This window comes from Paramisgurnus dabryanus, chromosome 24, assembly GCF_030506205.2.
Source record: "Paramisgurnus dabryanus chromosome 24, PD_genome_1.1, whole genome shotgun sequence".
NCBI lineage: Eukaryota > Metazoa > Chordata > Actinopteri > Cypriniformes > Cobitidae > Paramisgurnus > Paramisgurnus dabryanus.
This window is the reverse complement of record NC_133360.1, coordinates 11745845-11770743: the sequence shown is the minus strand read 5'-3', so window position 1 is coordinate 11770743 and position 24899 is coordinate 11745845. Positions and strand designations below refer to the sequence as shown.

At 36.3% G+C, this 24899-nt stretch overlaps 4 protein-coding genes across 6 annotated transcripts in view; 2 read left to right on the top strand and 2 right to left on the bottom strand.

Moving 5' to 3' along the window:
* The window catches only part of cts12 (cathepsin 12), a 4808-nt gene extending 3370 nt beyond the window's left edge, over positions 1 to 1438 (bottom strand). The window contains exons 1-3 of the mRNA XM_065245505.1: positions 1301 to 1438; positions 1098 to 1220; positions 592 to 756 (exon numbers count right to left, since the gene is read on the bottom strand). Coding sequence (XP_065101577.1) covers positions 592 to 756; positions 1098 to 1220; positions 1301 to 1438 — 426 coding nt within the window. The remainder of the gene's footprint in view (positions 1 to 591; positions 757 to 1097; positions 1221 to 1300) is intronic.
* Positions 1439 to 3336: 1898 nt separating this feature from the next.
* Positions 3337 to 10454, top strand: ankrd29 (ankyrin repeat domain 29). 2 transcript variants are annotated; one of them, XM_065245464.1, is made up of 10 exons: positions 3338 to 3548; positions 4172 to 4282; positions 4396 to 4494; positions 5033 to 5131; positions 6842 to 6940; positions 7203 to 7301; positions 7385 to 7483; positions 7683 to 7778; positions 8035 to 8133; positions 9816 to 10454. In XM_065245464.1, exons 1-10 carry the CDS (start codon positions 3537 to 3539, stop codon positions 9897 to 9899), a joined length of 897 nt encoding a protein of 298 aa, XP_065101536.1. In that variant the 5' UTR covers positions 3338 to 3536; the 3' UTR covers positions 9900 to 10454. The 2 variants fall into 2 exon arrangements, with proteins under 2 accessions (XP_065101546.1, XP_065101536.1); XM_065245474.1 differs by lacking the exon at positions 6842 to 6940 and having other exon boundaries at positions 3337 to 3548.
* Positions 10455 to 10824: 370 nt separating this feature from the next.
* LOC135727568 (vacuolar protein sorting-associated protein 4B-like) lies at positions 10825 to 20246 on the top strand. Its single transcript, XM_065245451.2, has 11 exons — positions 10825 to 11060; positions 11519 to 11630; positions 13076 to 13226; positions 13305 to 13360; positions 15370 to 15489; positions 15569 to 15725; positions 15830 to 15978; positions 16108 to 16189; positions 16991 to 17210; positions 17292 to 17432; positions 17517 to 20246. Exons 1-11 carry the CDS (start codon positions 11040 to 11042, stop codon positions 17616 to 17618), a joined length of 1311 nt encoding a protein of 436 aa, XP_065101523.1. The 5' UTR covers positions 10825 to 11039; the 3' UTR covers positions 17619 to 20246.
* On the bottom strand, positions 19594 to 23997 carry plekhb2 (pleckstrin homology domain containing, family B (evectins) member 2). 2 transcript variants are annotated; one of them, XM_065245485.1, is made up of 8 exons: positions 23885 to 23997; positions 23537 to 23587; positions 22380 to 22532; positions 21951 to 22053; positions 21411 to 21450; positions 21177 to 21257; positions 20972 to 21089; positions 19594 to 20887 (listed from the first exon to the last, which is right to left on the bottom strand). In XM_065245485.1, exons 2-8 carry the CDS (start codon positions 23571 to 23573, stop codon positions 20760 to 20762), a joined length of 660 nt encoding a protein of 219 aa, XP_065101557.1. In that variant the 5' UTR covers positions 23574 to 23587; positions 23885 to 23997; the 3' UTR covers positions 19594 to 20759. The 2 variants fall into 2 exon arrangements, with proteins under 2 accessions (XP_065101557.1, XP_065101566.1); XM_065245494.2 differs by lacking the exon at positions 23885 to 23997 and adding an exon at positions 23702 to 23800 and having other exon boundaries at positions 23537 to 23588.
* Between the last annotated feature and the right edge of the window lie 902 nt (positions 23998 to 24899).

The following is a 24899-nucleotide window of genomic DNA, read 5'->3' as shown; positions in this document are numbered from 1 at the left end:
AGCAAAGTTCTTGATTATTACGCCAGTTTAAGAGTATAGTTCCTAGCCATATTTGCCTAGAAAATCGCAACTTTTAATTTTCTGTCAGTCTTTGTACATGATGTAACTACACAAGATTCAAGTTTTAAATAAGAAAAATATCCAAACTCTTTGGTTATTTTTGAGCGTAATGCTAATGGTCTAATCAGAATCAATGGATTATGCTAAGCTATTCTAAAAGTGAACTATGTAAACCCGGAGATCGGCTGAATGGATTCCAAAACAGTAAGAATCAAATATTTAACTCTAGGGGAGCTGGAAAAATTAGCATATTTTCAAAAAAAGCAGAGTGTCCATTTAAGCCGCTTAATTTAACTTTTGACATATGCCACATTTGCATTTATTGGTATTCAGAGATATAAAAATAACATCCTGTAAAGCATGACGCTAGCAATAACAAGATCATGGGTTTTTTGGGTCCTGGAAAGAACATACTTGTACATCTGATTGTATAATTTGAATGCACTATAAGTCACTTTTAGATAACATAGATAAGGGAAAGGACGGGTTTATACATTCAGGATTAAACTGCAATATTAATGAGAAACCTACCTGGTCTTTAACTTCGGTTACATATCCCAGCGCTCTGTAGTCCACATTGGTCAATCCCAGTCTCTTAGCATTTGCACGAAGCGTCTGAGCAGATTCAACCTTTCCTTTTCTATTTACCTGCCCATTTATAGTGGCGCCCAGTAAACGTTTATACTCCACCTTGGTCTGCAGATTAAATAAAGAAATAAAGGAGATGGAAATTGGGATAAGAAATAAGTTTAGAGGACATATTGAAATTGGACACACGTAATACTATACAGTAGAACATACAGTACAATATGCACTTTATCAAAACACCTAAATTAATTGATTTTATACAAGAAATATTTAAAATAAGATTTCATAAAAATCTGACTATATTATAGGAAATCAAGAAACACACTTTCTGCATTTAACTTTCTACAGTGTATGAATAAATTTATGTGATCTAATATATATATTTTTACCCACATTTTAACATTTATCATGTTGTCTTTAGTTCTGTATGAAACTATTGCTTTACTCACAAGGTCCCCATATTTGTTCATCGCCATGCTAAACGATGACCGTCCAATGCGGAAATCTTCATTGTTTCTCGCAATCATTCCCAAGTGGGTTTCCCAGATGGCTTTTCTCTCAACGTCATCGCTCTAAAGTTAAGACAACAAATATGCCACTTGATGAGTTACTATACAGCACGTACTGTATAAAGAAATGGTCTGCAACTTACCTTCTCATCATACGACACTTCATTATGTTTCTTCCAGAGCGTCCAGTCTGAGACGACCTCTTCTTCTGAATCTGACGCCACTTGAAGAGGTTCCCACATGAGGAGCACGAACAGCGCCAATCGATGTGCTTCAAACATGACTTTGGAAAAAAATATAAGTGGGTATCTGAAAGTTTTTTCTTGTCCCTATTGACTTACAGTAAAGCAAATTTAGGTCAATTTAGATTCAAAATTAAGAAACTTTTTTGACATGTAGATTGTAAAACAAATTCCTAGCATTGTAAAAGAAATCTACTTTATAATATGCTATATAAGCAACTGAAGTTCATCCCAAATCTGAAAGAAACAGTGAACTTACCAAACTAAAAGCTCGGCAGAATGGGGATAGGTGGTTGTTTCAAGTAATGTGCACTTCAAACTGCAGGATGCACTTTGCATTATATACACCATCATTTGAAAGGTGTGTCCACACCTGTTACACTATGTCATCCCGACAGAGGAAAGCCATAATTAACAAGATTAAACATAATCCTATATTGCATCCACTACTTTAAATAAAAACCTTTGTTGTTTCTTTGTATTTTACAATGAACCTGATTTTTTGACCTAACGTTTACGTTTTTGCATTTGGCCTTTACAAGTGCATTCAAAGTATACATTTTATCATTAGGGCCGTTTCACTGAATCGTTTCCATTTGCATATAACCTTTAATCTTTTTTTAAACACTTAATCTAATAACACACATATTTTACTTTTCAAAATGATTTTTGGTCAATCTCAGTAACTAGTTTATTTTTATTTCATGATTTCTTAATGGAGGCATTTTGGTTACAGGATAGTTTTTAGCATACATTTAGCAAATACATTAGCCGCATTAAATATGTGCTAATAGCATGAAGACACTGTACAAATTCTAGTGATTTACCTTTCTTTTTTTTATAAACCGATAACATCAAAGAAATAACATAGGTACTGAACATTTAGATTAACATTCACAGTCATAGCATCAAAATCATAAGTTTTACAAAATATAAAATGAGAAATGTATACTTTTCCTGGAGACATGACTAAAATGTGCAAAGCTGGTATAAGGACACACAAAAAAATGCAAAAAATAGGATTAATTTTATGTTTTATATTTAAAGGTAAAGTATAAAGATGGAGATCAGAGACTGATTAAAAAATGCTGTTTTTATATAGCCTAGTATTCATTCATTTTTAAAATTACATAGTTTAAATTTGGTGTTGCAGGGCACTTTGCTTAATAATAAAATGTATTTTAGAGTACATTTCTATACATTTAATGTCCCGAGGACCGAAATGGCACCGATTCGGTTGAATGGCTCAGTATGTGCATGTGTTTGCAGAGAATTAAACAACTTTTGTGCTACTAATCCAATGCTCTACCAATGGAGCTGCAGTTTTCAGTCCCTGGTTCTCCCTGGAGTCATATTTTTATAATGTTTTTAATCTGGTTATTAAATTGTATACAGTATTGTTCTCAGATTAACTAAAGATCAGGAACATGCTTACTCTGCAAAATTAGCACGGTCAATATTTCATACTACAATGAGTCAGCAGTGTTTGAATGATTGTTTTGAATATAATGAATGCACAAGTAGACACACCATATCCATAAAGTATAGTCCATCCACACCAAAGCCTTTATTATGGAGGTAATGTTAGAGATAGACTGCTGAATCATGTTGTTTCACCGTGCGCATTTTAAATGCACCACGTGAACATTAGCACCTGAGGTCATAATTTACACCTGTTATTAAATTTCATCCCACGACTGTCTATGTACGTCAAATTATGGGTAAATAATTGCTCTTTCATTGCATTTAAGTTTAAATTTACCTCAGATATTATTGATGGAGAAATTCAAATTAATTTATTTAACACATTGTGTCAGTTGGTAGTGCATTGTCTTAGCAGTGCAATGGTCATATATGATTTTACATTATTTAAACGAGAGAGAGAGAGAGAGAGAGAGAGAGAGAGAGAGAGAGAGAGAGAGAGAGAGAGAGAGAGAGAGAGAGAGAGAGAGAGAGAGAATTCGCTGTTGATGCAAAAGCTGCTGGATCATCTGGCTCGTGCCGTTTACCGCTCGTTGCGGTTACCGTATATTCATTTATCCGGAATCTCCTGACACAAAGCCGCATTGTGGATGAACGGACATCATAAAGCAGACAGCGCAATCCAGCAAGATGAAGCTCGACTGAATTTCCTAGGATGTCTTTCAAGGTAAACATACGGATATTGACAATAATAAGAAACACTTCTAAATAACACATTAACATAGATTAGAATAAACATGGAATTAAATAACGAATTGTTTTTAAAAGCGCATTTTACGTCGTTTCTTTCGGTCGTGTGTTTATGCCTCTTTCTGAGCTGTCTTTGACTTCGTGCAGCGCTGCGCAAACAGAGCGTCATATGACATAAAAGTATCGCGAGAGCGAATCAAGCGTATACAGAGCACTCTGTACTCGATTCGCTCTCGCGGTACTCTGATGTCACATACGGATTGGTCTACGCAGGGTTGACCGACCGTGTGTCCGCCTATCCCGCCCTACCAAAATATCACCATTAAACATAGTTTATACAGAAATAGCGCTTTAACTATGTTATTGATTCATCTCTCTAAATTTATAGCAAATTAATTCATATTTATTTTATAGGCTAGCACTTTATAGACAGAAATTTCCTATACATATTTATTTAATAACAACGCTGCCATGAGTAAATACATTTCTGCATGTGCATTTCATTCACCTGTCATAGTTGAATCTAACATAAATTGTATGTGTCTGGGTCTGTTTATGTTTGTTTGTGACTGTCTGTGTGTCTGTTTATGTGTTGGACAGAAAGAGACCCCGCTTGCCAATGCCGTGTTTTGGGCAGCCAGGCAAGGAAACTTGGCCTTGCTTCAGCTGTTGTTGAACAGTGGCCGAGTGGATGTGGACTGTAAAGATTGTGTACGTATATCTGTTACATACAAACAGCTGTGCAAAATAATGCAAATACGAAATAATGCTGTCACTTTTGTCTTGTGAGGTCATTTTTTCCTTTCACTGGTGTGTTTTGGCAGTATGGGACCACAGCTTTAATGGTGGCATCCTATGGTGGTCATTATGAGTGCGTCCGTGAGCTCATTATGCAAGGTGCGGATATTAACCTACAGAGAGAGGTAGGAATACTTTGTGTATCTGGGTTCGCCTATATATGTATTATCTACTATATTGTTTTCATTATATTATGTTGCAATATGATTGGATAAGATTATAATCAGCCTTTCAGTACTGTATCACTCTGAGAGGTTTATGATGACCAGCTACAGTAACTGTACATTATCCTAGCTACTTACCACATAAATAAATAAACGGGCTTAAAGTATTCATTTGAGTCTAAGTTATTTTATTATGTGGGATGAAAGATACCACAAAGTGATACAAGAGAGAGTTTAATGTTATTATATATTATATGCCACGACTGACCAATCAGAATCTCACTGGCATTTCTGTTGGCGCCAGTTCTTGCTGTTTAGCAGTAGGCTGTGTCGAAAGTTATTTCTGTCTGACCTAAATATATAAAGAGTGACAGCTTGTGATATTTAGTACAAGTTGTTGAAATTGTACTCTTCGGATGTGTGTGTGTGTGTGTGTGTGTGTGCTGATGGTAAACGTGTAAAGATGATGATGATTGCGTACATGTCATTGTTTTTCCAGACAGGTTCCACTGCCCTCTTCTTCGCTTCACAACAGGGCCATAATGAAATAGTCAAGCTCCTGTTTGAATTTGGAGCGTCCACTGAGTTTCGGACAAAGGTATCTTAATCGTTTTGCCTTAGAAAGGAATGAGATAGGATAAAGAGCTTTGATTTAGATTTTTACCATTTTGGAATACATTTTGCTGATCTCCGGGTCTGGCGGTACCACTTTTAGCATAGCTTAGCACAATCTATTGAATCTGATTAGACCATTAGTATCGCGCTAAAAAATAACCAAAGAGTTTCGATATTTTTCCTATTTAATACTTGACCCTTCTGTAGTTACATCGTGTACTAAGACCGCCAGAAAATTAAAAGTTGTTATTTTCTAGGCCGATATGGTTAGGAACTATACTCTCATTCTGGCGTAATAATCAAGGACTTTGCTGTCGTAACATGGCTGCAGAAGGCGCAATGATATTACACACTGACCGAAAATAGTCCCCTGGTATTGAAAGTTACCAAGGGGACTATTTTCGGGTGCTGCGTTACTACATTGTGCCTCCTGTAGCTATGGTACGGCAGCATCAAGTCCCGTTAAAGTCACTGTGAAAATGAAGTAATGATTGTCTTATTTTCCGAGTGAAACGGACTCTGAAATAAAAAAAATTGTCCATCGAGAACTGATTGGATCGTTTGAAGTTGAGTCATGTTGCTACTTTTTGCGTAGACTGATCGGCGAGGTTTGCCACTTGCAGTCGAGGGAGGAGCTGAAGACGTAGCTGTCAAGTCGGACACCTGCTGCTTGCCGTAGTGATGTGTGCGCCTTGTTTTCTTTTTATAAGTAAATTAGATGGTGAATTTGCCAAAAAACAAATCTTTTATTAAAAGTTGCAACCAAAAATATTTATATTAAATATTTTAGTTGCTGTTTATACTGTATACCCCAAAATAACGGGACACATAAGCCTAGATTATTAAAATACCAATCGAGTTTCGTCTTTCGCTTCTTTTCATTTTTTTTTTACATAGCACAATATTACATATTCAGGTATATTAACAATTTATACCTGTTATAAAAACATTAATTTATAATGTTTATTAATGGAACTAAAGGTTGGATTAAACATGAAACGTACCTGATTGTTGTCATCATTGAGGCGACCAATCACAAAGAGCTTGCAGGATGCTTTGATACCATACGTCACAGTCACATACCTTCAGTCGGACAAAATGTTAGCATGCACTGTTTCAAGTCAGCTGCCGATCGGTCTGCGCAGCACCTCATGAAGTTGAACACATCTAATCGCTGTGATCTTTTTCTGGAACCGGCCCACCTGCCATACCCCGTGACCAGAAATAAAGAAAGATTATTTCAAGGAGGGGAGGAAAATTGCGTTTTTTATTAACTCTTTTCCCGCCAAGAGAAAACGCTTCCCTGCCAATGACGAGTATTTCCGGCTTTCCGCAATATCGCTATTGTCCACCAGGTGGCTCTTTGAGGATCGCTCTGAATCTGATCTCTATCAAAAGTCCTTCACAAAAATGGAATTATCTCCAGAATTTTGTGTTTTTAACCTACCCATTTTTGAGAGAAAACTATTGAAGGTAGGATGAAAGTTTTTTTTGTTAGAAAGCAAAGGGTCTGTTTTTTTTCATCTGATATATTGTATGTTTATTATTTAAGAAGAACATTTTCTGGAAGGCATTAAACTTTTGTGAAAATCATCAAAAGTCTTCTTTTAATGTGCTTTGACACCAAAATCTACAGAGAGATATTGCTTATTGTTGTTGTTTAAAAGTTTGTCCTTCTGTTTTTCTGGCACAGGACGGTGGTACCGCCCTCTCTGCCGCCTGTCAATACGGTCGCACCAAAGTGGTCGAGACTCTTTTGAAGAACGGTGCGAATGTCCACGACCAGCTAAATGTTAGTCGACACCACTTCCCCCTTTGAGCCGGCAGTAATGTTGCTCTTTAAAAGCTGTAGCTGCCAGTTAGAAGCACATTGGTGCCAGCTCTTCTAAGGTTACTGCTGATTCAGAAACATTCGTGTTTGAATCAGATCCAGACATGTTTCTTAGAGAAGCAAAAGTGCATTACTTTTTGTTTGAAAATACTTTTTTCCTCACTGTATAATCTTCAAATATTGCTGTTTATCAAACAATTGGTCTTTCTGATTGTCTTCTCAGGATGGTGCCACGCCTTTATTTTTGGCCTCGCAGGAAGGTCATGTGACAGTCATACGCCAGCTTTTGTCATCTGGGGCTAAAGTCAATCAACCACGAGAGGTGATTTTCAAACATCTAATCTTGATGTCAAATGTGTTCAGGTCATAGCAATAGAAATAACCGATCCTCTGTTTTTGGATCAGGATGGTACAGCTCCGCTCTGGATGGCAGCTCAGATGGGTCACGACGAAGTGGTTAAAGTTCTGCTTCTTCGAGGTGCGGACCGTGATGCAAATAGAAAGGTGTGTGTATATAGGTCTTACCTGGGTCATCTGATCTTGTTTTCACTCGCTTTGGCTTTGGATCTCTACTCGGTTTAGCATGTTCAGCCAGGTGGAAAAGCAGCTCATTAAAACTGCATAAAATATTTGATCAATTAGTAATTCATTCTTTGATGTCCATGTCTCTCATGGCTGTTTCGGGTTGTGTTTCTGACTGAAGGATGGCTCCACGGCTCTGTTCAAGGCTGCGCATAAAGGATATGGTAACGTAATTGAAGAGCTCCTCAAGTTCTCCCCATCTCTTGGCATTCTGAAGGTATAAAACACATTATTTGACATGCTTTGTAGATATATTTTGAACCCACTACTCATTTTGCATACTTATTTTAGCATGATATATAGTTTGCAAGTAGGTGATTCGGACTCGATTCAGAGTCAAATTTTGATTTAACCCCTGCTATAGCTGCTTTATAACTGACAAACTTTTTTTATTAAAGTTTTAGCACACATGTTCGCTTACTTATTATCTGTATGTATATGTGTTTGTGTGTGTGTATTTTGGATCGACCTAGAACGGTTCCACAGCTCTTCATGCAGCCGTTATGGGCGGGAATCCAAAAACGGTTGCACTTTTGCTGAAGGCAAATGCTGACCCAACTTTACCTAACAAGGTTAGTTTGTTGCTTGGTTAAAGTCCCCCTGTGGTAAAAAGTTTAAAGCTAAAATTTAAGCACCACAACTTCATCATCCTGAAGATTAAAAGCTTGAACCAGGAAACTTGATCTTAAATTATTTGCAACACACCCATTTTTAAACAAGCTCTTATATGCTTAAACGTGTAGATTCATGGGGCCCTATATAAACATTTATTTTAAATTATTTTAAATTATTCATATTAAATTCTTTTTTTATTTTCACAAATCCCATTTTTCTGTTTTAATTTTTCTTATTTTAATTCTTTAAATTTAAAATTTTCTTTAAAGGTTTATTACATTTCACTTATCACACAGCATGTTTTATAAACTGAATTCATAAAATGCAATAATTTATCTTTTCCAAAATAATCAAATAAAAATAAAACAAAATAATTTTCAAAACATTGCATTACAATTTTTTTTGTCAAAGTGCTGCATAACAAAACTTTGTTTAAATTAAAAACGAAAATCCAAATCTTTTTAGGGCGATTATAATATTTAAGAAATAAAATAATTTAAAATAATATATTTTTTTATTTTAAAAGTAGATTTATTTACTATACAATGTCAACTACTGTCAACTTCATTATGTTTAACAGACTTTTTATTTGTCAAGTGTATATTTGACAATTGCATTTCTCAGTGAAACAAAGAAATCCGTGTCAACTCTGACAGCAGCTCTGAATATGAACTTAATTTATTTGTGTCCTCGTATACATGCTAAAAACAGCACAAAAATGCGTCATATGTGTAATGTTTCATTGGTCTCCATGAGATGTTCTTTAATTATTATTATTAATAATAATAATTATAATTATTTTTATATATAGACTATATATAGGTTTCATCGGACGCACGCGATACACGTCTGGATCCGAACTTTACTTCTGGTTTCGTTTTTTTAATGGTCTGACTAGTTGCTAAACTGATCTCTTGAAGAAATGCCTCGTCGAAAATAACAAATGTTTTGGTTTCCTAGGTAATCTATGTGTTGTTTTTTTTGCTTGTTATATAAATAAACTACGTTTGAAGTCCTTTGTTGTTATTTATTATTAGCGGAGTTTACCGGAAGTTACGTGCGGACCGCGACAGCCGCTTGTTTATGTTGTTACTGCTGAAACGTCTATAATTATTATATTATATAAAACGGGTATTTTCGATCATTTGAACTTGCACAAATGCTCCCAAATATATTATGAGGTTGTGCCAATTTAATTTCAGGAGCATATACGACCAAAATGGTCGCAGTTTCGAGCTCTGACATCAACACAGTTGAACGAGTGGCCTTTGCAGTTATGTGTCTGAAACTGCCGTATGTAGCATCTGTGTACATATATATCTATGGTCCGAGCTGTGTGATTAAGTAGAGGCGGGGACTAATTTGCATATTCATAGATCCGTGTATACTAAATGAGGCAAGAGTGTAGTTACATTCAAGCTGTTTTTCAGCATGAAGAAATTACTTTCACAGGTAAAACTTTTACATATGCTGTTATGATGCTCAAAGATGAGTTTTAAGTGATAATATTATCGACTACACAGGGACTTTAACACTAAAATATGGTAAATGCAACAATTAATTTCATTTACAGAGGATAATGAATTATGAGAATATGTTGATAATTGTATAATTTTTTATTATTAATTTCTCTATTCAGAATAATGAACTACCAGAAGATCTTACGAAGAATGAGCGCATCCTTAGGATTCTGCGACAGCCGATGCTAAATGGAGCCAGTTGATGACTGTTGTGTTTGCTCTTAGCTCTATGTTTATTGTAAGTTCATGAAAGATAAATGCACTACAGCCTCTCTAGAGAGGTGAAGGAGACCTCTGGAACAGCTTATGTCAGTCTCATAACAGCGGATGTTTTAATGGTGCTTGCTTGCAGCTTCTCAGTTCAGATGGACAACAAACATGCACTGAAAAGCAGAATTGCTTTATCTTTGGCCTCTTTTGGTGAATGGTGTGATGTCATATTGAAATGCAATATAGTTTTTTTTTCAAGTGTGATGGAGATATTTTGTAGAAAGAAATAGTTTATGTTCAATGCTGAGATCAATCTTAGTAATGCTGGTGTGTTTTTGGCCTGCAAGCATATTTTATTTAACAGCATGTTAAGGGTTTTGGCGTCATAAGTTCTATAGAAAATGAAACCACAAACAACTACACTTGCTATGGAGTCTTGCTATATTTATTTAAAAGTTAAAATATTTTTTCTTAACTTATCTTATATTTTGTTTTTGTGAAAAGTGGAAAACTGTATATATGTGGAAAAAAATAAATGTTTAAAATGATGCAAATGTCTTTTTGCATATACTGAATAAAAAAAAAATAAGCTTAAAATAAGATGTTTTTTGATTATTACACAAATATTTAAATACAAATTATTTACGGTGGTTACTTTACTGAATGGACTGTATTTAAATTTTTAACGAAGCATCTTATCGCGATTTATGCTATCAGCTGCGTAGTTATGTCGCAGTAAAGGTGTATCACTACAGGTGTGTTCGTTGACTCTGAGGTAAGGCAAGAACCGAGAGGCGGATGACATCAAAGTACCGCGAGAGCGCTTCGATGGCAGACTCTTAATGATTTCTCTCGCGGTACTTTGATGTCATCCGCTTCCCGGTTCTTTCATGAAGGGCTGGGTTCAACACGTGACATGCTTGACGTCACGGTAAACACTGTGAGCGCGGAAGTGCTAGAGGACGCACAAATTGAACCGTGTCGTTTTCAACCGTCTATTAAACGTGTTAAACGGTAATTAAATTAAAAACATGTGGAAATGTGAAGCATTACCGCCGACGCAGTAACCAATCATCAGTTCATTTTTAAGAGACACGTAAGTTAAGACGTGTCGACAGATTTATTCGACAACAATGACCAACGTTAATTTACAGGTAAGTAGTCATGTTCAAAAAACTTAATCTTGTGTGTTTGTGTTGTGTTGTCAGTTATTTACTCTTGCGTACGTCAACGTACGTCTTTTCATGAATATAAAACATGTTTGTATTTTACGGTACTTTCTTATTGTATATATCTATCTCACGTTATCTATATCTACGCACATTAATTCTATCACAAAGATGGTTTACTTTCTTTGTTAATGTGTTTCTTAAAGTTTTACTGGAATATAAAGCTTTTTTACTCGTGTCTGCTTTGCATTCTTCCGACTGGTCAAACCAGTTATTCATACATTATATCACACCACAGCACACATTATAACGTTATATTATATAACATAAGCAGTCTAACAGATTTCTAGGCCTATCATAAACTTTAACTATCTATAAGTGTAAGATGTTATGTCACAGACAAGCTCTTCGTGTTGTTTTATTATCTCTCTTCTAAACAACAGAAAGCCATTGATTTGGCCAGTAAAGCCTCAGAGGAGGACAAAGCCAAAAACTATGAGGAAGCTCTTCGCCTCTATCAACATGCAATCCAGTATTTTCTTCATGTGGTGAAGTGTAAGTGATCAAACCTTGATATCTTTAATATAAACTGAGTGAAGTCATGTCAAAGATTGAGATCAAATCAAAGTTTAAAGCTCCAAATAACCTGGATTTCACAGACAGGCTCACATTTTATTATTATATCATGATTTCATTGGCTGCGTTTACATTTTGCATTAACATGCGATCTCGGTGATCCGTTCACGCAGATCCGATCATCCGTATATCAGGACACGGCGCGTTTACATTTGTCACATAAATGTGGCTTCTGTATCTGGATGTGTGATCGGATCCCGTGCGGGGAGACGCGCGCTGGGTGGATAGCTGTCAATCAAAATGGGTACAGCTGTCTTTATCCACATGATTTAGGGTTTTCGCGCTAACCGCAATCCCGTATTGTACAGTGCTAATGAACAGCAGAGAATAACTAGCAACCCCAACAACCGTGATGTCCACATTTTAAGCGTTATATTTTTTAGCTTTAAAAGCCTTATCTTTAAAAGCCTTATAGCGTCCGCACCGCGGATGAATGTCCTGTTTAACTTTACCTGAACTTGACTTTCACCCGCATGCTTTAAATCAACAACAAAATCCGTGTGAAACATGACCGACTCCACTGTTTTATTCTGCCTTAATAACGGGCTTTTGCCTCTGCCTAAACTTATATGTATATTTATATTTTAACCATAAACTGTTGTTAGTTATGTTTCCTGGTAATTTTAATATGATTTAATTAAAAGAGCTAACAATTTCCTAAATTTCCTGTTCATAGTGCGTAAGAAGTAGCCTAATGTAATTTACAAACACATAAGTAACCTTGCATAAAACCAACACTGACTGAATGTATTTGGTTAATGTTATTATGGTTTGTACGTGTTTTAAAGTAACTTAAAATGTGTTAAATGAGACAGAAACAGCCGATTGACCAGAAACAAGCGCAACATTCACGTTGATATGTCGCCATGGAAACTCAAACATTATAACGATCCTGAATTCTGCTATTAAATATTAAATCTCTCTATGAATAGGACCATAACATATGCCTGAATAACTTAAATACAGTCAGCAGTGTTAAAATGCTTTTGAATATCGATTTATTAAGATACTTTTAAGCGTAGCTTTCATTGCTTCACAAATATGAATGTATGCGTCTCTCACCTGCGCTCCATGACCTAACGTCCTTTATTTTTGACAGTTGTCAGTGAGAGGAGATGATGGGCAGGGTTTTTTGTGACGTTGACCTGTAAATGCAGATACGATGGCTGGATTGCGTTTACATTACACTGAGATCCGATCACAAAGCGTCCTCGACTACCTCTGCATCAGGACACACAGATCGGATAACATTCCGATCACAGACGCGTTTACACTTGTCTTTTCAATGTGTATGTGGACAACATCCGGATACAGGTCGCATGTTAATGCCAAGTGTAAACGCAGCCATTGTGTTTCCCGTAAAGATGAAGCTCAAGGGGAAAAGGCCAAGCAGAGCATCCGAGCGAAATGTATGGAGTACCTTGACCGGGCCGAACAGCTGAAACAATATCTGAAGAAGAAGGAGAGCGCACCGCCATCCAAACCTGTAAAGGTTCCTCAATCTGATGATAAAGCGTAAGAGAACGCTTAAAGTCGAGTATGAGATCACAAAAGCAAATATACAACAATCTCATAACTTTTTTTACTTCACAGGACTGATAGCGATGATGGCGATGCAGAGAAAAAGAAATTTCAAAATCAACTCCAAGGTTACATTTTTATATATTTTTCTTTACAGTGAAAAGTCTGTATTTCATTTGCATTAAAGCAGCGGTTCACAAACGTTTTACACCAAGTAGTACAGCACCACCATAATGACCAACATTAAAATACAGTAGTGTAGTAGGCCTAACTATTCATTAATAGCTAGTGTGCACAGTTAAAAACTATAAGAAAACATATTATTGTCTGCCACAGTTTATTCGAATATTAAATGGGTTCATTATACTTCTGCGTAGAGCCTACGCCGTAGCCTTGACGCCTAGGGCTACTGTCGGTTTTCATTTGCACTTCCATCGGCGTCGACGCGCAGTTACACATGCAGACCGCTAGTGGGTAATATCCACGCGTGTATCCCACAGTAGCAGTGCAACATCCGAAGAAGAAGCCGCTTGTCCAGTAAACCCACAGAGGAAGCTAGTTGTGTATGATTTGAGAAGACCAGCTGTGATGGAGGTAAATAAGCGACTTATCAACTTGACCCAACTTTGTTTGTATCCATATGAGGAAATGCAACGCAGATTTTTTTGACCTGACGAGAGGGGGACCAATCACACGAGTAGAATGGACGCATTGTTACGATTTTGCAGAGGTGCACGTCAGGCTACGCAGAGCTAAGCACAGCCCACGCATAGCCTATGGCGTAGATCCTATGTGAGACCATAAATTGGACATAACACTGCACTGTGCTTACATAAAAGTAAATAAAAACTTAAATAAGATAAATGATTAAAATATAATGCGCCAAAAAGTTCAATTAAAAACTGTACTGCATTTACATTCAGAGGACGCATCTTTCAAAGGACGTACGTAACCTTCAAAGGACTCGGTCTTCGAAGGATGCGAGCCTTCTCAATTTAGTTTGCTTTGTTGACTTTTATCCCTTGATCCAGCCTTCGAATTGGGACACAGGGTGTTCGTCTTTATGCGCAGCCCTGTGCAGACTTGTTGACGCACTGTTGATGACAATGCTCTGTGAGAGGAGATTTGTCTGTATTCTTTAAAATAGCTCTCGTGGAGCAAAGCAGCCCTAAAACACACCTTGTGCCCACGGCCGCAAATCAAGCACAGGCAGATCTCTGTGCTTTCCCAGCAACAGTTTTTCTCTACCCCCCATCTCGACCTTCCCCGTTCTTTTTTCCCCATTGTGCAGTTCATGCATTACTGCATTTGGCTGACACTTTAAGCTGAAGCAACTTACACTTGCAGCATAAATGCAGTGAGGTTTATGATTAAAAGAATAAAACATAAATTGCCAGTGGGGTAAAAAATAATGTCTTATTATTATACCCAATTTTGCTTCTTTAAAGGAAAACACCACCGTTTTTGAATATTTTACTACGTTCTTACCTCAACTTAGACGAATTAATACATACCTATTTTTTTTCAATGCGTAGAATAAAGCTTTGTACAGTGCGTCGTGTATGTGTTAGCATTTAGCCTAGCGCCATTCATTCATTAGGATCCAAACAGGGATGAATTTAGAAGCCACCAAACACTTCCATGTTTTCCCAATTTGAAGACTGTTACATGAGTAGTTACACGAGTAAGCATGCAAAATATAATACAAAATAAATACAAAATAAACATGGCGATTTTTTTTAAACGGATAAAAAATGAGAACTATATTGTATGGCGGAAGAGCACTTCGTTTACAGCACTTCAACCCACTTATTTTGTGCCACTCGTGTAACTACTCATGTAACACTCTTTAAATTGGGAAAACATGGAAGTGTTTGGTGGCTTCTAAATTCATCCCTGTTTGGATCCTAAGGAATGAATGGGGCTAGGCTAAATGCTAACACATTCACGACGCGCTGTGCAAAGATGAAGTGCACGCATTGAAAAAGATAGGGATGTATTAATTTGTCTAAGTTGAGGTAAGAACATAGTAAAATATTGAACAACGGTGGTGTTTTCCTTTAACTTTATTAAACAAACAGACCAACAGAATAAAAGTGATTTTTTTTTACTTAAGAGATAATTTGTATTTGATTAGGTGCCATTGTCATGGAAAAACCCAACATCAAGTGGGACGATGTCGCTGGATTGGAGGGAGCCAAAGAGGCTCTTAAAGAGGCCGTCATTCTGCCAATCAAATTCCCTCATCTGTTCACAGGTACGATTGGTTAAATCACTGAAATGTGCACAAGTGTATTTACCAACAGATATAAACCCCTCTCATTGAATCCCCATAGGAAAAAGAACTCCCTGGAGGGGGATTTTACTCTTTGGACCGCCAGGAACCGGAAAGTCCTATCTGGCGAAAGCGGTGGCTACTGAGGCCAACAACTCCACGTTCTTCTCCATCTCATCATCAGACCTGGTGTCCAAGTGGTTGGGAGAGAGTGAGAAGTAAGATGAGATTATGATAACATTCATATTGATTTGACTTTAAAGGGAGAGATTATCAAGAAGCTCCATGTTTATTACTCACACAAATCTACTGTCATCTCCAGGTTAGTGAAGACTTTGTTCAGTCTTGCACGGGAACACAAGCCTTCCATCATATTCATCGATGAGATTGACTCCATGTGCGGCTCGAGAAGCGAAAATGAGAGCGAAGCAGCTCGCAGGATCAAGACAGAGTTCCTGGTTCAGATGCAAGGTAAATAGCATCTTAAATATCTACATTTACTGCCTAATGATAAATAGCGAAGCAGATGTTAGCGTTAGCCTTTCTCCTAGCTATGTTTTATCCAAAGTGTAATCAGGGTTTTGTTTGTGGATCTCTCAGGTGTAGGAAACGACAATGAGGGAATTCTGGTTCTTGGTGCGACCAACATCCCCTGGACGCTGGATTCTGCCATCCGAAGAAGGTGTGTGGCTTTTCAATCTACAGGGTTCCCATGGGTCCTTGAAAGTTTGTGAACTTGGGGTATAAAATTCAATCCCCTGTGAAGTTTTTGAAAATATACATAATTAGATACAGGTGCTTGAATCTATTTTATGTGCTTGAATAAGTTTTCTGGAAAAAAAAATCCATATTATTCCCTGTGTAGTGTAGGATAATATCATAAAAATTCTAGACTTTTTAAGCACCTGTGCTAAACTGTTCACTTTACATGCTTGTATCTTCTGTATGCGAATGTTGATTTATACCAAAATGCTTTTTTGCATAGTTGTGTTTGACACATGAAAACGTCTCGGGTTACGTATGTAACTGTTGTTCCCTGAGAAGGGAATGAGACGCTGCGTCTCCCTTGCCATACTTCCTGTGTCCCTGTAACGCCGTCTTTGGCGATATTTCAGATAGCGATATACTTCCTGGCTCCCGCGTCCCCCTGTCTTTGTCGTTAAGCCTCATCATTGGTTGAATTTGATAAACACATTCAGACGCACTGGAGGCGTCTCCAAAGTGTCACCGCAGTGACGCAGTGCGAGTTCCCTCGAAAGGGAATTGTAACAATGTATCTTTAAAGGTAACACAATGTAACCTTGCTCTCACTTGAAATGTGTCCCCACATTTAGTCCTTGAATTTGAGGATTATTGGACCTGGAAAGTCCTTTAAAGGTCCTTGAATTTGAAGTTAACTAAAGTGTGGGAACCCTGAATCAAACGTATACAAAAAATTCAAAACTTTGTAGATTATTCTTTTAACATTGCGTTTACCCCCCAGGTTCGAAAAGCGCATCTACATCCCTCTTCCAGAGGAACACGCTCGCTCATTTATGTTTAAGCTCCACCTCGGCTCCACTCCCAACAGCCTCACGGAAGCTGATTTCATCACATTGGGAAAGAAAACCGACGGCTATTCAGGCGCCGACATCAGCATCTTGGTCCGAGATGCCCTCATGCAGCCCATTCGCAAAGTTCAGTCATCCACCCACTTTAAAAAGGTACTAATGCACATTTATCACACAAGATTGAAACAATCTTCCCCTGAGATTATTTAACACATCTTATTTTTATTTGAACAGGTCAGAGGGAAAGCGTGGAACAACCCTGATGTCGTTGTGGACGACCTGTTAAGCCCCTGCTCTCCGAACGATCCAAATGCTGTACAGATGACCTGGGTGGATATAGCCAGCGATAAACTTCTAGAGCCGATTGTTAGTTTGGTAAGTATGTCATAGTAAACTATGTAGTGTTGTTGTGTTTGAAACTCAGAGTTAGATTTGACCTCTGCTGTGGTGTTTTCACAGGAGGACATGCTTAGCTCTCTGGAGAAAACTAAGCCTACGGTGAATGAGGAAGATCTGGAGAAGCTGAAGAAGTTCACAAACGACTTTGGGCAGGAAGGTTAAACAACAGCTTTTTTAGATATTCATTTGTTCCACTATTAAAGTCTGTGCAGGGTTTATCTTTTTAAGTTCTTTGGAAATGTTTAATTCGTGAAAAGTATTTATATTTTTCCATTGTTATGTTTACAATACAACAAAACGAAACGGGTGTTTTACTGAGTTTTGTTTGTTTTCCTGATCTTTTTACTTTTTTTTTGTTTGGTAAAACCTATTGAGTCAGTCTTTGACACTGGGTTTCTAAGCGTTATACATTATTATTTAGCCTGGCTCATTGATGTTATCCTTTATTAGCACCCTAAACACATAAATACTCAATGGTTGAGTTCAAAAGACGATTCAGCATCACATATTTTCCAAAAGGCAACTATTTGTTTTTTTTCCTTGTGCCTTGATGGCTGACCGGGTTTACATGATTTCAAAATATAATATCTTTGGACTAGAATGACTAGAATGAGAAAACCAGCAAGTGTTTACAAATATTGTAAAATACGTTGTGCATTAGGTGGTAGTGCTGTATGTCAGACATTATGGGGCCGTTTTCCGGGCAGGGTTTAGATTTAATCCAGGACTAGGCCTTGGTTATTTAGGACGTTTAAGAATTTTTACAAACAAACCTTACAAAAAACTATACTTGAGACAAAACAATGGCACTGATATGGGTGATTTTCACAAAATCCAGATTTTTAGAAAGTGTCCAGCATCAGAATTTGTAAAAAGCCCTTGAAACCAATTTTTTTTGCACATATAAGATTAAGGTCTGAACTTACTATAACCATTATTTTTAGAGGATTTAAAAAAAATTCATTTATTTTCAATTATCGTTATCAAAAACGATCATTACCGCAACATGATATTACATTAAATATATGCATTTACAAACTCATGTTATGGTAATGAGAACTAAAAAGTTGTCTAGGTACTATGACAAACAAATTTTTAACTTTATCTGGAGAGAAAAAATAAGAACTGCTTACCTGAGTGTCACAGTCAGTTATGTCCCTTACAACTATTTTTTTTTATTTTTAGAAAATTGGTCTTGGACACATTTATATTCCTTATTATTGTCTCTACATTTACCAATGATCACCAAATGCCACATGTTTCTTTACTGTAAATGTTTATAGTATAACATGCACTGAAGCTTTTTTTTGTTGATTTTTTAATTATAAATATTTCCACGTCAAAGAACCCAAATCCAGTCATGGACACATTACGGTAATGAAAATTTTCAAAATAGTGCAAAATAGTACATAAAGAGATGTTTATAACTGTATGCTTCTTAATTTTAAATGCTTCAGATTTACTTTTTTTTAATCAAAATGACACCTCATAAGTCTATATTTTTGCGAGAATCACCCATATATGTTAAGATATGTCAGTACAAGGTGTTTTTGACACATGCATTTTAGTCTGGGAGTAGGATAGGCCCTGTCTGGGAAAGCGTTTTTCTGCACCAAAGTTTAAATATTTTTCTATTTTCTTACTTTGTCTTCTGTAAATAAAAGTTACAAAGTCCATTTTTATCAAATAAAAATGGTAATTGCAATAAAAAAAATCTATATACCAATGTATTTGTAACACTATACTGGTTATGCTCTCCAGTTTTTCATTGATACTAACAGAAGAGGGCGCACTTGGCCTAGTAATTGCAGCACAATGTAGTAATGTATTGTAAATAACAGATTTATAGTTATATAATATATAAATAATTATAATCTGCCGTCTGCCTAACAGGTGGTAAATCCTGCATTTGTGCAAAATCCAGGCTAAAGTCTCATAATCCAAGTATTAGATTGGGAGCATCAAAGTTTGATTTATTGATCTTAATCAATATTAAATATATCACGGTTATTTTCCACACAATGTTCTTTACATTATTTAAAATGATTTTATGTAGAAACTGTAAATCACAAAAAAAGAACTTTAGTTGGGTTTTGAGTTATTTGAATGTATTGAACAGACAACATGACAAGAAGTCTTAATTTAATAGTTTATTAATAACACACTGATTATTTAATATATATCGTGTATACATTTTACAACATAACATTAATATGTTGCAATGAAAGACTTTGAAAGGGCTAAGCAAAGCAAAAAAAGAGCAAAAACAAACAGCACAATAAAAAGAATCAATCAAATATGATTTTGGATGCAAGACTTCATTTTTCTGAATCATCGGTCTTAAAAAGCCAAAACAATGACCTGAAATCCATAACCTGAAACATCATGTATGAATTTTACATAGTATGATTAAGCTTCAACACTTGTTACATAAATAAGTATACACAACAGCAAAGAACAAATTCAATCACACAATTTTGTGCAAATGCTACAATAATTTCAAGAGTATATTCAATGCCACATTACCAGAAAATACATCTCTAGTAACTTCCCACCTGAAGCGTTCGGTCACAAACATTGTGAATAATTGTGCTAATTCATTTGAGATAGCTAAACGATTTAGATGAACTCAAAATATCCACGCGTAAACAGGAGTCGAGACGAAACATAGCATTTAAATGACAAACAAAATAAATAAATAATTTTATAAAGGACGTTTTATAACATCACAAAAGAAATACTGAAGCATAAATGAGCACAACAAAATATTAAACAAAGGCCACCAACAAATATGAAAATATGGTAAAGGGAAGTCGAAGGATTAGTTTAATTCATTCGTGAATAATAACATGACCAACTCCAACTGGCACATATAATAATCATCAACTAACATAATCAGTATGCATTACAATCCTTCCTTCCAACTTAACCATGATGGTAATGTTTAATAAAAAAACATTTTAAGTATTAATCTAGAAGAATGTCACAATATCTATTTTAAGTGAACCGTTTCTTAAAGGCAGATCAAAAAGAAAAAAATATCTGGTTTGCCCATCATCAATTTAATCAGTTTTCAGGGACTGTACCATTTTAAGATAGGTTATTGTTAAATATAACTAGTACTTTATGACTCAACATTTGGAGTGTCCTCCTTTGCCTTATCAAAAGTATCAATAAAACTTTGGTATGAAGACAAATTGATTAGACCTACAGCATACGTTACATGTAAAGACTAAAGTTAAACAGCTGCAGGTTGCTTGATCAAAGGGGACTTAAGGGTTAAGCTTAGTTTAAACAGAGATATCAGAACACAGAAAACAGAGAGCCGAGGGCCAATCCCGTCGCAGCGCCGGCTAACATTCCCAGAGCAACGTCACCTGCGTCATCCCGGCGACGCTCCTGCACTACAACATGGTTGGGTGTGTAACCACCTGACAAGAGAAAATAAACTTTATATTAGTTGTCAAAAAACAAGGTCATAAAGCCTCTGCAAATGTAAATAAAGGCATCATCACCTTGATAATGATAAGGGTAGTTGACTGCATACTGCTGTCCATCTGCCGAGTACACCATCTGTGTAGCATAAGGTGGAGGATGGGGCACATACCCTCCATATCCATCAGGGTAGTAAACCTAATCAGAAAAATAAAGCCAAAAATACATTTTTTTGCTTAGGACAGAATCAGATAAATAGCTGTTAGATTGCTTAAAATATGTTACCTGCGGAGACGGATTTAATTCAGAATAGGGAGGAGGGGCTGATGCTTCCTCAGCAAAACCAATCTGATTGGGTGCCACAACCTACAAACAAAAATAACACAGAACAGAACTCCATAGATTTTGGCCCAAAATAATTGTGGAAAGTTTGCAGATTCCCTCCAGGCTATTGGGAAGGTAAACATGCGTTTGCTTTCCCCACCCATAATAAGGTTATGAAAGCACACAGTGACTCACCATATTGACTCTAGCGTCCTGTAGAGCTATGGTCCATGCCCTGGGAGAAAACGGATAAACAATGACTTTCAATAATTTTTCAAATATGACTTTTTTAAGATAGCTAAATAGAGTACATATGTGAAGTTTTAGCTCAAAATAACATATAGATCATTTATTATAGCATGTTACTTAAAATTGCCACTTCGTAGGTTTTTGAGCAAAAATGTGCCATTTTTGGGTGTGTCCTGTTAAATGCAAATAATGAGCTGATCTCTGCACTAAATGGCAGTGCCGTGGTTGGATAGTGCAGATTAAGGGGCGGTATTATCCCCTTCTGACATCACAAGGGGAACCAAATTTCAATGACCTATTTTTCACATGCTTGCAGAGAATGGTTTACCAAAACTAAGTTACTGGGTCTTTTTCACATTTTCTGGGTTGATAGAAGCACTTGGGATCCAAATATAGCACTTAAACATGGAAAAAGTCAGATTTTCATGATATGTCGTCTTTAAGAAAACGGATTAGCGCTCAAATTTAGGATTTCAAATGACTCACAAAGCATCGTCTGCACTGTCTGCGCAGATGCTTATGACACGACCGTCCCGGCACACGATCTGCAGAAGGGAATCTTTGCTTTTGCCGTCAGGTGGCGTGAGCTCTGAAAACAATGAAACGCAGTTTGTCAACTTGACATTGCATGTCTGTAATGTGACATGTAAATAGCATTATTAATACAGTGCTTTGATGTCATTTTGGAAACATTTTAAACTTTCTTTGCAATTCAGGCTAAAGTTTCAAAATCTAGTTATGAAAAAAGTCTTTCTCAGTCAATATTAAAGATATCAAGGTTATATTTTCACTGAATGTTCTTAAAATTATTTTATCGTTTAAATAAAAATAAACTAAAGAGGCCACAGAAGAATTCCCAGTATACAATTAAACGATGATTTGCATGACTGTAGATAAATTGTAATTCACATTCACCTTTACACGCATTGGCGCTGCGGATGTTGATGCAATCCACCTTCATGTGAATCTGATCCTCCATGTCCCGTCGCTGTTGGTCATCGTAGAAGACCAGACGTCCATCTGACCAGAGGTCAAACCAGTTCCTCTTCCAGCGACGCAAGATGGTGCCTGATAAAAAAACAACTCTAAGTTTCACTGAGCTACCAACATTCATAGCATTTCTGGACATCAAAACTTCACAAGGACTTTAAAGGGATAGTTCACTCAAAAGTGAAAATTCTGCCATAATTTCTTACTCTCATGTTGTAACAAACCTGTATAAATTTCTTTGTTTTGATGAACGCGAAGTAAGATATTTGATCACAAGCCCAATTTACTTCCATAGTAGGAAAAAAAGAATACTATGCAAGTGCATGGGGCGCATAAACATTCCTCAAAATATCTTCCTCTGTTTTTATCAAAACAAAGACATTTATACAGGTTTGTAACAACATGAGAGTGAGTAAATGACAGAATTTTCAATTTTGGGTGAACTGTGCTTCCTAAACTTGGACACTATAGGGCCCAAACATGCGACACAAGCATAGAGAAAGAGAACTTATCATGAAATAATTTACCAAAAAGAGGAACAACTTTTGACGCATAAATTTTTAAAGTGTTTAAATAAGAAAACCAAACCTTAACCTAAGAAACCCTTAACATTTTACACCTCTCAATCATTTATTAATGTTAGGTTTTAAATTATAAAAGTGCTATGTAGTCTCTTGGATGAAGTACAATAATGATCCAAAAAGGTCATTTAATGTGACCTTTAAATAACTAAGATTAAGTAATGAGTTAAAGGGACAGTAATTCTGTCATCATTTACTCGCTCTCATGATCTTACAAACCTTTCTTTTGTCTGATAAACACAAGACAAGATATTTTGAGGGATGTTTGTAACCAAACCGATCGTAAGCACACTTCTATAGTATTCTTTTATCCCCACTATGAAAGTGAATGGGGCTCATGATCGGTTTGGTTACTAACATTTCTCAAAATATCTTCCTTCGTGCTCATCAGATTCAATACATTTATACAGGTTTGTAACAACATGAGAGTGAGTAAATTATATCAGATTTATCATTTTTGGGTGAACTATCCCTTTAAAGTCAGTTTCAGTAAAGACTCACTCTGTCTGTGAAGCCACCCGCTTTTCACAAACGCCATCCTCCAAAAACAACCTGCAAAAAACAACACAACACATTTATTCCAAATACCTGCGAGGATATTTACGCGTATAATACCAAACATATGTAGATATTTGACTGTAAATACAGTTAGTTATAGTTTAACTTCGCCGACTGTCAGTTTTTCAGTTAGCACGAGCTCGACTGCTGCGACTGTTGGAAAAATACGACAACAAACCAAAGCAACACACGTCCGCGTCCAAAAACCTTTCAAAACCAAGCCAAACCCTTCATATAACACATTTTTTTTACCAAATGCAACTAATAAATTGCTAAAATAAGGAAACGTACCCTATTTCTGTGTGTAAATAGTTGAAGCGCGTGCCCGACTAGCGCTGTGACATCAGCAGCATCCCTTTCCTATCAGCTCAGCTGATGTCGTTACATCATATGACCAACAAGACTTTTAATAACTGTTTACAATTTTTACTGATTTGAATAAATCGGGGCAGATAAAATAATAGGACTTTTATAGTTTTTTATAGTAAATTATAACTGAATCAAAAAAATTATAAACATAAACATTCGCGACATGTGTATTATTTTTTGCAAGGGATTTTACAATAATAATAATAATAATATAAAAAATAATATGAACGTCGAAATAAAAAATATGTAGGCTTCTTTTTACGCCATATGTAAATTAGCATTTTTAAATCGTTAAAATGACTTACTGTTATTTGCAGCCATTTAGCTGTCAGTTATTATTATACAATTTGTATATAAAAGTAAAAATATTACGTAAGTCTCACAAGGATCCAGTTATCCACTACTGTTTATTTTATTACTATGGAAAAGCCACATATAGGCTACTAGAAACTGCTAGAAACAGTTAATAAAACAGTATCTTTCTATTACCACTAGATGGAGCAGTTTGACCGTAATTGGGTGAAGTGTGAGTAAATGCAAACATAACCAACAAAATATCATGTGTAAACCAAATTGTTTTGTGATCCATTTTATAATTTACGTTACATAAAGTCAAGTTTAAAATTACTGGTAACAGTTTTGGGAACATCCACATAATCTGACTTCAGTGTCCGATTAAACAGCTGGGATCAGTGGGTGACGTCACAAATCCAGTGACGGTTATAATCTCAGCCATATTCACTCATGCTGGAGAGGTCAGTGGGGGCCAGATTGAAGTGATGCCTCGCCAGATTTAGTTTTGTTTTAATCTTTGGACAGATTATCCAACCGAACCAATTTTGAGCAAAGTCCTTGAAAACTTTAGATAGATATTTACTCAAGAGCATTTATTCTAGAGTGAAAACCATGCGGTAAATACGGCACGATGGATTGACAG

What these genes read in the sequence shown, in the direction of transcription:
- plekhb2 (XM_065245485.1), bottom strand. Translation starts at nt 23,573, where the DNA reads ATGGCGTTTGTGAAAAGCGGGTGGCTTCACAGACAGA. An exon ending in AATTAAATCCGTCTCCGCAG is followed by an intron (nt 21,090 to 21,176) that starts GTAACATATTTT and finishes TTTTCTGATTAG; the next exon opens with GTTTACTACCCTGATGGATA. An exon ending in CTACCCTTATCATTATCAAG is followed by an intron (nt 20,888 to 20,971) that starts GTGATGATGCCT and finishes TTCTCTTGTCAG; the next exon opens with GTGGTTACACACCCAACCAT.
- LOC135727568 (XM_065245451.2), top strand. Translation starts at nt 11,040, where the DNA reads ATGACCAACGTTAATTTACAG. An exon ending in ATTTCAAAATCAACTCCAAG is followed by an intron (nt 13,361 to 15,369) that starts GTTACATTTTTA and finishes GTATTTGATTAG; the next exon opens with GTGCCATTGTCATGGAAAAA. An exon ending in TGGTTGGGAGAGAGTGAGAA is followed by an intron (nt 15,726 to 15,829) that starts GTAAGATGAGAT and finishes TGTCATCTCCAG; the next exon opens with GTTAGTGAAGACTTTGTTCA.
- ankrd29 (XM_065245464.1), top strand. An exon ending in ATATTAACCTACAGAGAGAG is followed by an intron (nt 4,495 to 5,032) that starts GTAGGAATACTT and finishes TTGTTTTTCCAG; the next exon opens with ACAGGTTCCACTGCCCTCTT. An exon ending in AAGTCAATCAACCACGAGAG is followed by an intron (nt 7,302 to 7,384) that starts GTGATTTTCAAA and finishes TTTTTGGATCAG; the next exon opens with GATGGTACAGCTCCGCTCTG.